Source organism: Lygodium microphyllum, chromosome 20, assembly GCF_053477565.2.
Source record: "Lygodium microphyllum isolate KBCC chromosome 20, Lygodium_microphyllum_v1.1.10, whole genome shotgun sequence".
Classification (NCBI taxonomy): Eukaryota; Viridiplantae; Streptophyta; class Polypodiopsida; order Schizaeales; family Lygodiaceae; genus Lygodium; species Lygodium microphyllum.
The window spans coordinates 38,509,511-38,527,940 of record NC_141154.1 but is presented as its reverse complement, the minus strand read 5'-3'; the positions used below and the strand labels follow the sequence as shown (position 1 = coordinate 38,527,940).

Below are 18,430 nucleotides of genomic sequence, written 5' to 3'. Positions count from 1 at the left end.
TTTCATGTTACACTCTTTCAGTCTATTCTCTTGGGTGTCGTGCTTCACTCTGTCTCTCACTCTCACACTGTCTACTGAATCTCAGTTGCACCTCGATCCTTCCATCTCACTTACGCCTACGCTCATATGGGAGTGTCGGTGATCGATAGGACACTGAGGCACTTTTTACTCTCGGTAGGAGAGGTTTTTTCCCCCAGACTTATGGTCTTATTGTCGTATATACTTATGTGCTTATGTTACACACTTATGGGCACTTAGTGTGTGTCGGGTGTGAACACCCCCTACAACCCTAAGGTTTAAGGGTTGTACTTTGTATTTTCATGTTACACTCTTTCAGTCTATTCTCTTGGGTGTCGTGCTTCACTCTGTCTCTCACTCTCACACTGTCTACTGAATCTCAACTGCACCTCGATCCTTCCATCTCACATGTTCAGCCAGCTGCTCCTATGGAAAGTGCAGAAATTCAGCCATTGGCTGATCGGAATATTCAGCATCATGCTGAAACTGAAATTCAGCAAGAGCTTGCACGCAGTTAGGATGCTAGACAGCTACCTAGATGGTATTTGCAGACTATGCAAGATAGTCCTTTGGATGCACCCATGGCTGGTCGTACTAGAAGGCAAACTCGTTTGCATGATTCAGCACATACCATGGAGTTTATTATGGCAGCAAGTACTTTTGATAATGAAGAGCCTGAATGTTATGAGGATGCACAACACAGTGTGCATTGGATGGCAGCTATGCAAGCTGAATTAGATTCTATTACTAAGAATCAAACTTGGGATTTGGTGTCCTTGCCATTTGGGAAGAAAGCCATTGGAACGAAATGGGTTTACAAACTGAAAAGGAAAGCAGATGGATCCATTGATAAATACAAGGCACGGCTTATAGCTAAAGGCTACGCACAGAAAAAGGGCATTGATTATGAGGAGACATTTGCTCCTACTTCCTGTATGACGACCATCAGGTCTATGATTGCTTTGGCTGCACATTATGGTTGGACAGTGCATCAGCTAGATATCAAGACTGCATTTTTACATGGGGAACTTCAGGAGGAAGTTTATGTACAACAGCCCATTGGTTTTGCAGTTGAAGGCTCAGAACATTTGGTATGCAAGCTCAAAAAGGCACTATATGGTTTGAAACAAACTCCTAGAGCTTGGTATGCAAAAATAGATGCTTTCTTGCTTGGTCAGGGGTTTCTAAACAGCTCATCTGAGTCTACCCTTTACGTATGTAAAGAAGGGGGATCTATGCTGATTATATGTCTTTATGTTGATGACCTTTTACTCACTGGAACACATGCTGATCAGATTTCAGCATTCAAACAAAATTTGCAGCAAACTTTTGACATGTCTGACTTGGGAGTTTTGCATTACTACTTGGGCATCCAGTTCATACATAATGCTCGAGGTATTGGGCTATCACAGTCAAGGTATATTGGGCAGCTTCTTGAGAAGTTTGGCTTACAGGATTGCAAGCCAGTTTGTACCTTCATGGAACGTGGACTGAAACTGTCATTACATGATAATAGTGATTTGTTTGATATACATACATATGCTCCTGCAGTTGGATGTCTTATCTATCTATGCAACACTAGGCCGGACATACAGTTTGCAGTTTCAGCTTTGAGCAGGTATATGCATCAGCCACGTATGTCACATTGGCAAGCTGTCAAGCGTGTTTTTCGCTACTTGCAGGGTACTCAATCTCTTGGGTTGCTTTATGCCAAGGGGGGACCACTGCAGTTACATGCTTACAGTGATTCTGATTGGGCTGGTGATTATGATACACGTCACTCCACTAGTGGCAATTGTTTCTTTCTTGGCTCTTCTTGCATTTCTTGGCTTAGCAAGAAACAATCCACTGTTGCCACATCGTCATGTGAAGCTGAATACAAGGCAGCTTTCACTACCACAGTTGAATGCGTATGGCTTAGACGCTTGCTAGCTGATTTGGATGTATCTGTTACGGAGCCTACTCCTTTGTTCACTGACAGTCAGAGTGCCATTGCAGTGGTATGGAACCCAGTGTTTCATGCCTGCAGGAAACACATTGAGATCCATTATCACTTTGTCAGAGAGAGGCTACATGCAGGTGATATCAGCCTTGTTTATTGTCCTACCACCAGAAATGTGGCAGACATCTTCACCAAAGCTCTTCCTCGTGACAAATTTGAAGCATTTCGCGATGCTTTAAATTCGATATCCTTTGGTGGCGTATGATCCTTGTACTCTTGATCACTCTTCACTCCAGGGGGGTTTCTTGGGTATTTGACTCACACCTCACTTACGCCTACGCTCATATGGGAGTGTCGGTGATCAGTAGGACATTGGGGCACTTTTTACTCTCGGTAGGAGAGGTTTTTTCCCCCAGACTTATAGTCTTATTGTCGTATGTGCTTATGTGCTTATGTTACACACTTATGGGCACTTAGTGTGTGTCGGGTGTGAACACCCCCTACAACCCTAAGGTTTAAGGGTTGTACTTTGTACTTTCTGATCACACTCTTTCAGTCTATTCTTTTGGGTGTCGTGCTTCACTCTGTCTCTCACTCTCACACTCACTATCTACTGAATCTCAGGTGCACCTCGATCCTTCCATCTCACACTTATCATCCTTTTTTTTACCCTGTTTCTTTCTTTCTTGCTCTTTCTTGAAGTATCGGCAATCGGGCTTTTTATACCCTTTACGCCCACACCGATAGCATGTGACATCCTGCTATTTGCCCTTGCTTTTGCTTTTGCTTTTGCTTTTACCTTTACTGGTTGCATTACCCCTCTTTTCAAACCTACCTCTTACATGGTAAGCTGAGCCATTGCTTTCACCACTAGACTTTCTTCTGATTACTTCATTGAGGATTGAACCTCTCACACCATCAAAAGTCAAAGTGGGGTTGTTGCTAAGTGACCCAACCAAAGATTCCTAGCTGTCTTGCAAAGTCATCAATAAGAAAATAGCTTTCAATTTATCATCGAAAGTTGCCAAACCACAGTCCTGTAACTGACTCAAAACCCATGTGAAAGTACTCAAATGCTCAGATCCTGGCTTAGATTCATCCAACTCCATGTTCACAAGTTTATGCATAAGATGCACTTGATTCACATGAGTTGTATTTTCATAAGTGTCCTTAAGCTTTTTCCATATGGCATAACCTGTGTCAAGACGCTTGATGTCTGTAAGTACATCATCAGACACTGCCATCTTAATGTATGCAATGGCCTTCATTTTTCAGCAATAAACCAGAAATTCGATGCTGCAATTTATGACAGCAAAAAATGAGCCAAATATTCAGTTGATTTCAGCCCATTTTTTCAGCAAATAATAGCAAGATTCAGTCCAAGTACATGTACAGCAGTAGAAAGAATGACTTTCAGTGGTATGACTGCAATTTCAGCATACATTAAATGCATACACCACTGCCAAGTAACTCCCACTTCAGCAATATCACCAAAAATACATATGCACCAATCCCAGATCTGCAAATGATTACTAAGACTGCTGCAACATGAATAATCAGCAATACATTAACTCAATGGGAGTTGTTCAGTAGGTGTACTGCATATGTATGTGATCATATCTTTGCAATTTCTCTAAAACCGCACAAGCGGGAGATAAAAATGCTCAAATTACTTTGCGTATAACCACAAGATTGCTCCAGCAATATTCCCAAAGTGCATTTCATGCATTAACTTTGCCAAAATCCACATATTTTAGCAAAAGCCCCAAAATTTCGCTATCAAATCTGCCCCAATTGCATTAATACATGTTCTTGAGAGCATAAAACGGGCAAATTTAGCAAAATTTCACAAAATTTTGCAAAAGCCCCAAATTTCTCGGGTCCAACTATGCACCAATGTCAGCCAGTCTAACTTAGCTGAAGAAAATTTCACCAATACAGCAAGAGCCCCAAATTTTATAGGTCCAATGTTGAGAAATTTCACTCGGATGAGCAAAATTTCAATAAATTTGGCAAAATCCCCAATTCAAAGCGCATAATGTTTGCAATTTTGCATGAGCAGCACTCAACCTGGAAAAGCCCCAATTTTTTGGGCCTAAATATACATAAATTTGCGCACTGTGCTTGCGCGTGCAAACACCCGGAAGAGAGGAGATAAAAATAATCTCAAATATTTCTAGAAAAAAAAAAAGGCGGATCAACAAGCGTTCAGGTCCATGACCTATCAGGCGACGTGGTGCTCTGAACTACCGCCCGTGGTGGTCGCGTTGTGCTTGGGGACTGGCGAGTCGCTACTGGATGCAAAGTGCCCATGCTAGTCACGTTGCACTTGGGGGCTGGCGAGTTGCCACTGGACGCGAAGTCCACTACCTCCCGTCACGCCCGTTGCTGCCCAACTCCCGCTATCACGCACAGACCGTTAAAGCCCGCCAGTGCCTACTTCCCTCTGGTCATTGTACCTACTGCACGCCCATTGGACCACGCTGGTCACGTTGGTCAGCAATTTGTGGAACCCATCTCCAGTTTGGTCAAGAACTCCAGCCGACTCCCTACTCGACACAAACTCGAGCCGTGTGCACACCTGATGATCGTCTGCACCGTATGCTCTGATATCGGTTTGAAGGGGTGAGAGTGCGCAATGGCGTGTGAGATGACGGCGTTAGTTGAAGAGCAGAGCTGAGCTAAGCTGAGAGTTAGAGAGAAGTGAACGCAGAGATAGGTGTACCATTGTGATGGTAGACAAAGAATAAAAGAATGTATTTATATGTTAGGGTACATTAAGGGTGTGTTCACACCCGTAAGTCTATTTACACGGGGACAAAGGGACTTTACACCCAACAAATATAACATTAAAACTTAGAAGAGAATCGAGATTTGACAAGTTAAAGTAAACACGAATTATGATTCAATTTAAGACAATAAACTATAACTTGTCATAGACAGTAAACTCAAGATTGAAGACTCAAAATTGAATAGTCGTAGACTTATATTATGTCATGTAGACTAAAAAAGAGAGTACTCATGAGTCATAACTCAATAAATAGTGCATGAAAAGAAATACAACTATGATGTATAATCTATGGTGTATCACATTATATCGTGAGTCATGAGTCATCCAAATTCCACTAAACGATAAACATAAATCTACATAATCAACTAATAGCAAGTTTGCAAAGTATAAGTCTATGAATCATCATATCATGATATGTCATCTAATGACTCATGAGAGTCACTCAGCATCATCCAAAGCCATCTCTATCTTAGCCTTCTCAGGGCTACTAGCAGGAGCACTAGTACTATTACTAGAGGAAGAGGAGGCATCATCATCATCATTTGCCATTGGAGCTATAGAGATAGAAGCAACTCCATGTCGAGGTTAAAATCCTCTCACTCTAGCTTATGTACGCTTGGACCATGTCCGATGTGTAGGTGCAGACATCTCCTCATATAGCATATTGTAGATGTCTATCTCCTCCTTTGGAATGTGAGGAATGTCCCTCACATTCTCTATGTCAATCTTATCTATATTTACTTGGTTTAGCTCAGGTGTGTTACTTGAATTCTCAATCAAGCACAAGTTACAATGGCAAAAAACTAATCTCTCAAGTTGAGCAGTCTTTAACTTATTTTTCTTTTTGGTGTGAAACAATGTCTACGTGTTTCAATTTCTCTCAACAGGACCACTACCACAGTCGTGCGAGAAAACATAGACAGCCATCCTTTTCTACCTAATTCCAATAAAAGAATTAAAAAATTTTCAACACAATTATTTATATTACAACTTACATGTATCATTGTATGATGTATCATGTCACATGTTTATTATTTACACTTGCTACCTTACTCACCAATGTCAAAGCACAATTACCATACTTCTCCCACCAAGACACAGACTGGAGATGTGTCTCGTGGAACTTTGTTGTGGGCGTGCAAATAAGAGATTGTGATTACAAAACTCGAGGACATCATCCTCAAGTTGCATAATGATGGAAACATCTCCATCAGCCTACTTACTAAAATAATCTTGCAGCCCCTCTTCAAGCTTCTCACTTACATATTGATCCTTGCTGCACCAAAGAGGATGCAAGCAATATGCAACAGCATGGATTGGTTTGTTAAACCAATCCCATCTCCTGTTGCAGAGTGTGCGAATGTCCTGCACTCTATAGCATGTATAAAAATTGTTAGCCACATAGCAATATAAATTATGAATCATAATAGATCATAGATTCATACATATGATTAAAAAGGTGAAATTAGAATGAATGGTCATTGATTCACTTATCTTGAGAGAAGAAGATGTTTTTGTTAAGCGCCTTTCAAATTTGATCCATGTTCTTGTACAAAAGACCTAGAGTACTATCCTCCATATCAATGGTCCTCAAAACTGTGTAAATGGGAGTCAAAGATTTTACCAATGTAGTTGCATCCTCCCAAATAGGCCTCATCCATTACATTTTCTATAAATGTCAAGGCCTTAGGCTGCTCCTTCTCATCCATGCAGCCCACTCTCTAGAGACAACCGTCCTAGAGGCCCGGGCGGACTCTAATAAGTTCTCCACAACAATAAACATGTAAGCAAAGCGAGTGACTGATGGCTTCAAAAGATCCAAATCACTATTTTCCTTAAAAATGGCATGCACTCTAGGCCTCTTTGTCACAAACTTTACTACGCTTCTACCTCTCTTGAAGAGGTTATCTATCTATCCAAGCTTTTCCAAATCCTCCATGAGTAGATCTAAACATTGTGATGCACATGGAGTCCACATGATCTTAGAGAACTCACTCTCTAACAAAGCACCCATAGGCTCATAGTTACTGCCATTGTCAGTGATGACCTATACTGCATTCTCTACATCAATCTCCAAAACTGTAGCCTTGATATGCCTATAGATGTACTCACCTGTAATCAATGTCCCTATTGCCGATGCATCTATGGTACGCAAGAACATGGTCCCTTTGCAATAGGACACCAAGATGTTATACACATTACTCCTCACATCCGTCCATCCATGACACAAAATAATGCAACCATACTTTCGCGAAGTAGTCTTCAAATGTTGCATCTCTAGCTCTACAACTTGTTTCTCTCTAACAAGCTCACGTGTGAGCAAATCCTCATAGGAGGGGCTCTCCCACTCACATCCAATCCGATTGATGACCTTGATGGTCCTTTTTCACCTGTTTGTATGTGCAACATGAAAAGGGATGGCACACTATCTAAACGATCTCACGAGTAGCCTTTGCCTTTGCTTGCTTTTTAAGGGCTGTTGTAATACTTGCCCTTTCCAATGATTCTCTTACAGCTCTTGCTGCCCCAGTGGTACATGCACCTGTTGACGAGCTGCTACCACCTTGTGCACCCCCAAGCTGTGGCAAAGGGATCCATGAAGGAATTGTGCTCTCAATGGAAGCACCTGCGCTTGCTTGAGTGGTCTCTACATGTATATCCATAGAGATGTTGCCACTAGCAGAAGCACTGCCACCAACATTCATGCACACTCTACTCCTCTTTGGGGCACTACCACCTGCAGGAGAAGGTGGAATGGTGGGATGTACACATGGTTGCGAAGTATCATCCTTATGTGGTGCACTAACCACAAGGTGTTGCCGCCTGCAATGCTCTACACTAGCAAATACATCATTAGGCACATCAGGGCAATTATCAATATGCTTACCACTAACATGGGCAGGATGATCCTTCACTCGTGTAACGCTCCGCGTACATATGACACGGCAGTAGTTGCATTTCCATCGCTTTAAGTCATCGCTACCTCTATAATTGCAAAAGAAAGCTTGTGTGGCTCCAAATTGTGTCCTTCAATAGGGCTGTCCCTTGCTGAGAACAAGGAAAATTAGGAGCAAAAGTGGGAAAAGTTGCTCAAATCAATGTGGATAGTGAAGAACAAAGAGAGGGGAAGGATTGCTTGCTGAAAACAAAGAAAATCAGCACCAAATCTGAGGAAAACAGCTAGAAATAGTATGGACATGAAAGGAAAGGCATTGGGTAGCTGAAGGATGAGAAATCCAGAGTTTCAAGACTGGGATGTGAAGCAGACAGCAGGTAGGGAGGATGATCAGCTGAGAAAGAGGGTGGACAGCAAGGGAAAGAAGGTGGAATGCTCATGCAAGAAAGTGGAATGCAGTCTACGACCTGAAATTGGGTAAAACCCCTGTTAGCGGAAATGCTTGTCCCAAAACGTGTTTCTAGACCGAAATGTTTCCATTTAGAGCAGCCTAAAATGCTATTTCGGGCAACTATGCTTGTGACAAGGTTATAGCAATAAGTCATTAAACTCAATAGAGAGGTACTCTCTCTCTCCATTTGACCCAAACATTTAACTTTCAAGCCTGTTTCCGTTTCAAGAGCAACCTTGAAAGTTTAAAAGTGCTTAAATACATCACTCTTTTTCTTCATGAAAATATATCCACAACTTTCTTAAACAATCATCAATAAACGTAATAAAATATTTACTGCCACCAAGAGACATGTTTTGTGTAGGTCTCCAAATATTTGTATGCACAACATAAAGTATATTCCTACTCATATCTGTATTATCTGAAAAAGGTTGTCTAGCTTGCTTACCAATCCTAAAAGCAGATCAAGCAACCCTATAACCATAGTTGCATTCATACTATGTACGGACTAGTTCGTTCCGTACGGTTCGTACCGTACGGTACGGTTCGTCTCCTTCACTTAAGCCTTCAAAAGGAGCCTCTCTCAGTGGTACTGCTTTGATGTCATGTCATGAATTGGGTGGTGAGGGGATTTGCTTGAGCTGTTGCAGCAAACACACAAGAAGCTTACTCAAGAACAAAAGAAGAGAGGTGGAGGCTAAAACATCTTGTTGCCAGCTTTTTTTTTTTTCCACACAATACAATGTATATAAAGTATAGATAAGATACAACATAAAGGAAAGTGGCTTACTAAGTCAAATAGTGCATAAATGACTACACTAATCAGCTGGGGCTATAAGTATGCCAGCTATAGGTAGGTGCAACAAACCAAAAATAATAAGTGATAAGTCAGTGGGCCAAGTGAGAATCATAATGACCACTGATGTGCTAAGTGCAAATGTGCAAACCCATCTAACTAGGTGGTCCATCATCAATGTCCGCACGTGTTGAGCTTGCCATCTCAACAACTTCCTGGTAGTCCAATTTCTCTCCACCCATGTGGAAACCTTGCAGAGCAAGTTGTGAGGTCCACTCTTGTAGGTCTTTGCATAGAGGGATCAAGAGACTAAAGTGGTGTGGAAGTATTCAAAGCCATCTTTTGTATATGAACTTGTTTCTAATATGTGTTCTCTAGTCGAAAGCATGGGTTTCTTCAGTGAGAACCTAGCTTTGATACCATGTAAATAAATACTCACCTATAGATAACAAATACAATTGTGTGACAAAGTTCAGACTAATAAAGAACACAATTAGGGCTAGGGTAAGTTAGAATAATGAGCATTGAAGATGAATAATGAATGAGGAATAAACACAATACTCTATGCAGCAAACACACTATGCAAAAGGTGAATACTGAACTTCTCATGTCTCTAGGATTGGGGTAGAGAGTATAAGCTGGAGTGTGTCTTATATTTTGATGGATCTCAAAACACAATAGACAACCTCCAAATATACTCCTACAGCAGCAAACGCAGATCTAGGAGTGTTTGGATTAGTGCTAGATGAAGTTGGACAGCTTGAATAGTGAGCAGCAGGAACAAAACAATCCAGAATTGCCAGACAACAGCTGTTGCAGCAAAACACAGCTGCAGTGATTATGTGGCGCTCTGTATAACCAGGCTGAGCAGTAAATGCAGGTGTGGATGATCATGTCAGCAGCTGGTGGCAGCAGATCAGGGTCAAATGCCTGCAAGGTGATGGCAGTAGATGGACACCAGTTGCCAGCAGATATAGAGGGCTGGACAGTAGGCGCCAGGTGTAGGACGGCAGTAGACAGCAGCTCAAATTGGGATATCCTTTATAAATAGGGTGTGGACAGCAGAGATAGGCACCAGCAATCTACAAAACAGGATTAGGGCTAAGTGGTCGGCAACTTCTATTCGTAGGAGTGTGGATCCTCCCAAATTAGGGTTTGGCTTATGGGACACAGACAATGTCTAGAAATGTGCATCGTTTAATGAATCTTTGGTAATAATTGAGTTTTAGGGCTGTAATAAAGAGTAATCAGATTTATAATGCACTTTTTAGCTCAACAAGGCCTCTAGTGTCTCTTGCTGTCTTGATATTCGTAACTTTTTATATTAGCTTAGACTTCAGTAGTGTACATCATGCACCTTTGTTCTCGACACATATCCTTCTGATTGACACATGGAATTTGATAGTTGTTTTGGAGATTTCAGTATTTATGTTTTCTCATAAGTTTGTTAAAATATGTTTGAAAATTAGGGTCATGTATGATTCACCTCAAGGGTTTAAACCATACTCAAAGCATACTTTCATAGCCATTTCAATTGAAATTTGATTGACATATGAGAAAACTATGATTTATGATGGATGAATATTTGGTCTGAATGATGCATGAATATAATGTGCTGAATAGTATGTCTTAACAGGACGTCCTGCAGCTGGCAAGGAGCTCACAGATGAGTTTAATGTGTTGGAAGCAGGTCTCTGGTCTACTATATCTTTGTCAAAAGGTGATTTTGCAAATTTAGAAATTTTTGAACATGCAAGAGAAAAAGTTTAAGTAGTAAAATGCAAAAAAGACAGCGAAAAGTATTTTCCATGATCAGTAGTGTTTTAGACAAATGAAGTAACTTATCTAAAGCTAAAATGATGAAATAAAACTCTCTCTAGCCTCCAGCCATATTCCTGCTGTGGCCAACCAATAAATCTACATTTGCACTGCTTTGCTGATGTTTTACAAGCTGTTCTAAGGTTTTCATATTGCCAGTTTTGAATGGGTGTTGGTGCATTCCAGGGTGCTATATTGGACAGGAGACAGTAGCAAGGTTGATAACATATGATGGGGTAAAGCAACATCTATGGGGACTTTCTTTGGATGGGCCAGTGGTGCCAGGAACTGCAATCCTCTTAAATGGAACAAAGGTATGCACATTTTGAGTTACTCATTGTTGTTCCTTGACCTGCCGTGGTCAATTATAAAAAAGAGTCACTAACATCGTGACCAGTGTACAGTTAGAGTCCCAGACTGTTGGCATGGCAGATGCTGTCATTGCAGTGTCACTATGCCGGAGCAGGAGCAAGAGCAGCAGTGCAAAGACACAGTCAATACCAGCACGACCACACAGGATGGGGCATCAGGACATGGCATGTGGTGGGTTGTAATGAAATAATGCAGGTTAGATCTGCTGCACAAGTAGGACCTATCAGCAGGTTGGCCAGATTCCAAAAGCCTTTCTATAAATTGGCTCTCTCCAGCCAGTTCAACAGATTGCTTTGAGGCTTTGTATCCTAGACATTCTCGCTTGCATTCAAGCATTTTCAATGGTCAGATCTTCAGACTACCAGATGGTCTGCTAATTACACTAGGCCATGCCCTCGTGCCCTCCTCAATCCCTTTGATAGGATACACTGATCTCAACCAGGCTGAAGGCCAGACATCCACAAGAATTATGACTAGTATTCATCTCATTTAATCATTTGTATGTTTGTTTTCCCTCAAGCAAGCTCTAAAGATCCCATTAAGATGAGATTAAACATTGTGGATCACCTCTGGTGTGGCAATGAGTGAATCCACCAATGAGGGGTGGCAAAAGGTGCATTTTTATAGGCACAAGTAAGTCAGAATGGATGAGAGTGGACAAGGCTCGCTATGAGTATCTCCCTAGGGGAACCATAGAGTATCAAGAAAACACAATGACATAAAGACGTCACGACGAGTGCTCTAGTCTTGTGCATGAACTGGATGTGCCTCAGAGATAGCATAAAGAAGACTCCTCAACGATGCAGCATGGGCCAAGCAAACAACTGCCCACAAGTAGTAGCTCTCTAAAGTGCAAGATAGTTCAAGTGAGAGTTGTTCAAAGCTCCAAGAAGACTATCCAGCGATTGCAACCACATGTAACATTGTTGGGGTCTTTTTGCCAGCCTAAAATAGGCTCTTGTATATGATGTATGGTATGCTTGCCACTGGAAATAGTGTGCACAGGTACGTAGGAACACAATGATAAGCATTGTTAGGAGCACTTGAAAAGAATTCTAGCACTAGATGCTGACTTTAAGTTGTACTTGTCTTTGTCATCAAGATTTTGACACTAGGTACCACCTAGTACCTATCAGACATAACTTATTACAACTTTTGCCTTTGGCATTAACTGATAATTTGGGATATTAGGTCCCGCATTGTGAAATAATTAACTTGCACCTCACATGTGCAAGTCACTTCAGCACATTTGAATTTGATATGGCATGTCTTGGTTTTACAAGACCATTGGGACCTTGCATAGGGGTTAGAACCTTAGCCAAACCCTTATTGCTTCTTGTACAAGGCTGTTCGCTTTTGGAAAAGCTGTTAACACTACAGCCATAGTTGAGTTGATGCAAGGCCTACTCCTTGAATTTCACCCTCAATCGCAACACTTTGACTTACCACTAGACTGGTGGGCTTAGTTGATGGACTGCTATGTGGCTCGTGATAGGATCCATCAAATAAACTTGGACCATGAGCTCCAAGAGTTCAAAATTACTAACTAGACCAACCTCAAGGGGAAGCTAGCTGAGTATTAGCATTACTTGCCAAGTTTGCCACCACTAGACCTCGAAAGTCCGAGATGACTAGGTCACATTGTTTTGAAATAACTTGCCACCCAAATATTTCAATTTCATGCAACAAGTGATCTCACAATCTATGTTGTCTACATTTTTTGAGTTTGCAGGCTAGCTGTTGTGTTCCGCACAGCTGTTTGATCAGCTCATAAGAAACCCTTGTTGCCATCTTCAAAGTGGATCCTTGTTTCCACATCTCAAAAGGGAAGTAGGGTGGGTAAGACAAAAACAAAGATAAAGACTCATCCACAAAGACGAGGGATGCACAAGGGAACACCTAGTCTCGATCAAAAACTAGGACAGTAAATCTAAGAACAAGCATTGCCAACATTGTCTCCAGGCGCACTTGTGTTGCATGTGTTGAGGTTTTTGCAATATGAGCAGGTATCTGCCTTGTCTCAATATACTTGTATCATCTGTATGAGTCTCAATATACCTTTATTATATGTATGAGTGTTCTTGACATTGTGACCATCAAGGAGATGAAAGCATCCCTAATGCACTGCTAATTTTGATCTTCAAAGTAAGACAAAGTGAGCAAGGATGCTACTTGTGCATTGGCATATATAATGTCTCAATTGAGGGTGGATTGGTTGGAAGTGTCCTGAAGTATAGCTAGAGAGTTCCAAACACAGACCTGCCATCCAAACTTCTGCCCTTTTTATGGATCATACTTGCCAAAAAAATCATTCCTACCTGTAGGAAACATATGAACTGTGGTTGCCTGTTTGTCATGCTGTCCTAGTTTCTTCTAACTTGATTATTGCAGTTTTACTCTCAGTCCACACCCTTACACTTGAGCTTAGTTGGAACTGTACCATACAATTTTGCAATCCAATAATTTATTAACTGAACTGTAAACCTGATCAATTGAACATGAATACAATAATGGGCTATATCATTGTCAGAGTGAATACTGAAAGTAAAATTTTAACAGTTTAGGGGATGATAATGCTGATCTTGAAGCTCCAAATATTTGCCCAACATAGAGGCCTTCTTGATCTCAGATTGAAGTATTCTGTTGGCCGCTTTCAGGTTGGTAAACTTACAAGTTGCACAACAAGAAGTGATGAATGCCGTGGCCTTGGATATATTAGCAAAAAGGTTGGGTTGTCAGATCTCGAAGTGCAAGTGGGTGACAGGAAAGGTTTGGTAGTTGGTGTACCTTTTGTGTCACATTCTTTGGAAAACTGATAATTGTAAATTGGAATGCTACTTTTCAGTACATATTTACTTTTCATATTTTTCCCATCTACTGTAATTCTTCTTAAGCCCTGCACATGATTTTCACTGTTGGTATTGCACTCTCTATGTTCAGCATGCTTACATTGCATTGACAGAGTCGCTCTGTTGGTATCGTTCGGCATTTGGGATATCAACTGGTTTAGGATGTATCATTTCACAAAATCCTTTTGATGGGTGTCACGAAAAGACCCATTGGATTAGAACATATCTTGGTAGCATGCACAAAATCCTTTTGATGTTAATCAATATGTTTCAAAAAGCATTGTCTTTTGAACTAGGCAAGAATATAGCAGACTCAATAGCAAGAACTGTTCAGTTGCTCTTAAAATGAGTGAGTTTGTTGACCAGAAATGCGTATGTGTATGTTTGTTCCATCGTCCAAGTAAATACAAATCAGAAATATGATTAAGCCTATGAAATAACTATGCCCAGTTCTAAACCAATTAATGATACGATCAAAAGAGGGGCAAAATGTGCTAATAGATAACATGGTCCAAGCAAAGCCAGTTAGGATCTTGACCAAACTGCCATCATATTGACAAATATTGTGACTCAGCAAGAAAAATCACCACGCTTGACATCATCATAGTAGAAGATTGGATAACACAGAGTGCAAGTATGATTTGAACCTAGAACTAACATAATTAGGATATCAAATTAGAAAATATTGCATGGATGTCCTTCATGTCCACATATAGTCTTGGCAATTGCCTCATTTTCAGTGGTTTTCTAGACGATTAGAGATCCTCAAAAAGAGCTGAGTTCCAATGACAAATTGTCCACACAAAGATTTCTAAGTGTCTAGATTGGCTATTTGTGGCTCAATTGCGTAGTTGAAGTTTTTTTACTCTCTAATTCTAAGTGGCTCAATCAAGATTCTAGAGAGATTCAAGTCAGAGCACAACAAGTGTGTAAAGCATCCAAGGTGGGGTTACATTTGATCTAGTTGCTTTGCTCTTGAGGAAATGAAAGCTTTGGATTCTCTTTGATAAAGAGTCAACTTAGTTGCTTTGAAAAAGCGTGTACTTAGATTAAATAATGAAGTGCATTAGCAAGGCTAGACTTAGCTAGCTAACTGCTAGTTGATAAGACGCTTACTTTGAGTTGGTCATTTATTTAATGCAATGGCCATAGGTGATCAATGAAGAATTGTGGCTTCCATATATTTGAATCAAGTTCTTCTAATTGAAAGCTAGTTGCTTTGCACACCTATGTGTGGATGCATTTATTGATCTACTGCAAAGTCAAAGATTCAAGTCACACCTTGAAGCAAAGAACTTGAAGTTGAGATATTGTGAATAGAGGATGATGAAGAAGCAAGGTATCCTCCTTTGCCTTCTTTCTTCTTATGCGAAGACTTTTTTTGACACTATTCAACACTTTTTAGAAATTATATAACCCAAACATAACAAACACACAACATACACATAAGAGGGAGAGGCGTCAAAGGTGTATAGGAAAAAGAGATATGAGAGATGCCTCAAATGCATACATGACAAAGAGGCATGAGAGTCATCTCAAAGGCGTACAAGACAGAGACATACATCAAAGTTTTTAGTTATAATCCACTTCAAGGTGCCATTGGTATGAAAAGAAACCCATAACAAGGTGCCATTAGCACGAAAAGACAACCAATTCATATGGCCATCAAAGTTACTAAATGTATCATGAACCAAAAGTAAGGCAATGATTATGGTTTTTTAATTGCTCTAATATGAAATCATTGAGATAGAAGGCTAGATAGGCAATTTATTGAGGTGGCAAAGTCATCATCGGTCATGCTTTACGTTGTGCCAGTGTAATTTCATCTATGACTTTAGTATTTGGCTTATGAACTCCAAAGGTTGAAAGTTTACATTTTTTTAGTTCAATATTGTTATGTATCCTAGTACACTCATTTGTAGTGGGTTTTTTCTTGTTACAGTGGTTTGTAACTTAGTATAGCCCAAAGACATGTCTAGCAATGAATTACTAGGCATTTTTGTGCTTGGTATGTTGCTTTCTAGCCTATGCATGTGGCTTGGATGGAAGTACCAAGTAACATTATCTTTGGCATGCATCCTTAGCCCACCCATAGTAGCTAGATGAGGTTATAAAGCAAAAAAAGTACATAATGGATTTTGCGCTCATCATGCAACATTTTGCAACCACACACTTAGCCTACATATGCAACTTGTATGGCCACACGTGCAATATTAAAATTCTACTATATTCTATAAAAAATGTTAATACTATCCTTGGAAAATCAAAATTCATGCAACACTTTTGGTGCCGTACTTAGTTCACACGTGTGGTTATCACAAGAATATGACAAAAACATTAAAAACTAATAAAAAATTCTAAATAAAGTTCAAAAACTTGTAGATAATCTCCCTTGAAAGTGAAGATTTTTGTATCTTGCCTCCCCCCAAATTGAATATTTTAGTATGAATCATATTCATAGAAGTTTCCTTAAAAGTTGTTCAATCCAAAAAATACAAAAAAACATGGCATTCTTGAAATCCATATTTAAGCAATAAATGGATGCAAGAACATGGTTTGCATATACTCATTATCCTAAGGATACCAATTTCTATATGCTATAATCAACCAAAAATATTGTAGAATTGAGCCATGAAATACTCTGATTTAGTAAGGTGACAAAGTATTGTCAAATCATTATTTGAAAGTGAAATCTTCACTTGGCTTGGTTTGGTTCCTTGCACTTTGATTTATTCGTGGTAAAATATAGTGGCCAATTGATGTTAAGATGATAATATTTCCCATTCTACTTATTGCTCTACAAATATATGTATGAGACATTATCACATGATTTGCATTAATATTGGCTATTATATTATATATGGCACCATAGCTTTGTTGACTAACTTATAGATGCTATTTGCATGCCATTCATTGGAAAACCCCAAAAAAATATCTTACGAACTTCATCATCAATGTATGTCGTAATGCATCTAAGACGGATAATGCAATATACAAAAAGTAAGTATATTACAAGCTACATATTGTTGCTCTATATTCCACACTTGTAAAACACAAAGATTGAGAAATTTGGAACAAAATTTTATGATACCAAAAAAATGTGATAGAATACTCAAATTTTAGCTAGAACAATAGGAGTAGCATCTATAATACCATGAAGAGAAGCAAGCAAACGCACTATAGATATTGCCTGAATAACCAACAATAGGAGTAGCATCTATAGTACTAAATAATAGGAGAAGCAAACAAACAAGCAAACACACTATAACAAATTAATGTAAATTTACATTGATGGTTGCCTTGAATCTGTAAGTACCAATACATTTTTCGTGCTCCTCAATATCTTACATAGTCTATTTAGAAAAACTATTATCAAGCATATTTACGAATTCTCTAGCTCTAAATAATATCCTTGTTTTACAGTAATTTGTGCTTACATTACTCTAATGTCTGCCTCAAAGACTCAAAGAGGCATTCTCCTTCTCTAACAAATCTCTTTTTAACTTCTGTACATTGCTGATGGCATCCAAATGTTGAGTGCACCCTAAAAGGCCATTATAACTATTTCCAACGAATATCCCTCAACAGAGGCACATAGTTATGCAAAGGATCTTTTGGATACAGTTTCCCATGAGTCCATAGATGTATATTCCTCTTTCCTTGCAACCTACAGAGTTATTTGGATGTAGAAGACATGAGATAGGGTTTATTTTTCTTACTTAATGGCTCATATTGATTATCAAGCTTGACATGGAGGTGATATGCCTCTCTCATGTATCTCTTTGATGATGATTCGGACACCACTGTCTCCCTTTGTGATGTTGATTCTACCTTAGCCATCTCCAGTCGTGGTGTTGATTTTGCCCCAACTCTATCCCTGTTGATTCCATCCTAGCCATCTCCATTTGTGATGTTGATTCAGCTTCATCCATCCTTGTTTGCGATGTTTGTGAAGTTGCTATGCCATTAATTCCAATCGATTCATATACGAGCCATCAAGTTTTGAGTACTAGGCACTTAATTCCAAGAATTGATCTCTTAACTCTTAATGCTAATTGACAACTTAAAGGCCACGTGCTAATTTGTGTATTTTGAAAAAAAAATCTTGAAACTTTTCAATTTTTAGCTATTTTTATTGATTTTTAAATTCTCTTTCTATGCTAAGGTGGAATTTCTTACAAGGCCCAAAATGGAGTCTGAAACTCCCTTAATGAAGGTAGTCAAGAGATGGTTTGGATCTTACAGAGTGAAGCATGCCTAGGACAATGCTACTTATTCACTGATGGAGCCTTGTGGATACCCATTGTGGATAAGAGAATCAAAGTATTCAAGATAAGGAATGAAAAGACATATGCACTGGAGAGCTTGGGTGAAGAAGGACATGACGACAAAGAGGATGAAGAAGAGAAAGTGGATGATATAGTAGATAAAGTAGAAGATCTAGATGCAGAGGAAGAGGAGTTTGAGTTGACTATGGAGCTCGAAAGAAACGACAAT

At 39.7% G+C, this 18,430-nt stretch overlaps 1 protein-coding gene across 1 annotated transcript in view; it reads left to right on the top strand.

The window, feature by feature from the left end:
* Nucleotides 1–14,162, top strand: part of LOC148018851 (putative transferase At1g60990, chloroplastic) — a 124,689-nt gene extending 110,527 nt beyond the window's left edge. Inside the window, exons 11-13 of the mRNA XM_087701267.1 lie at nt 10,531–10,614; nt 10,899–11,026; nt 13,742–14,162. Of these exons, the coding sequence (XP_087557393.1) occupies nt 10,531–10,614; nt 10,899–11,026; nt 13,742–13,900 (371 nt within the window). The 3' untranslated portion in view covers nt 13,901–14,162. The remainder of the gene's footprint in view (nt 1–10,530; nt 10,615–10,898; nt 11,027–13,741) is intronic.
* Nucleotides 14,163–18,430: the final 4,268 nt, after the last annotated feature.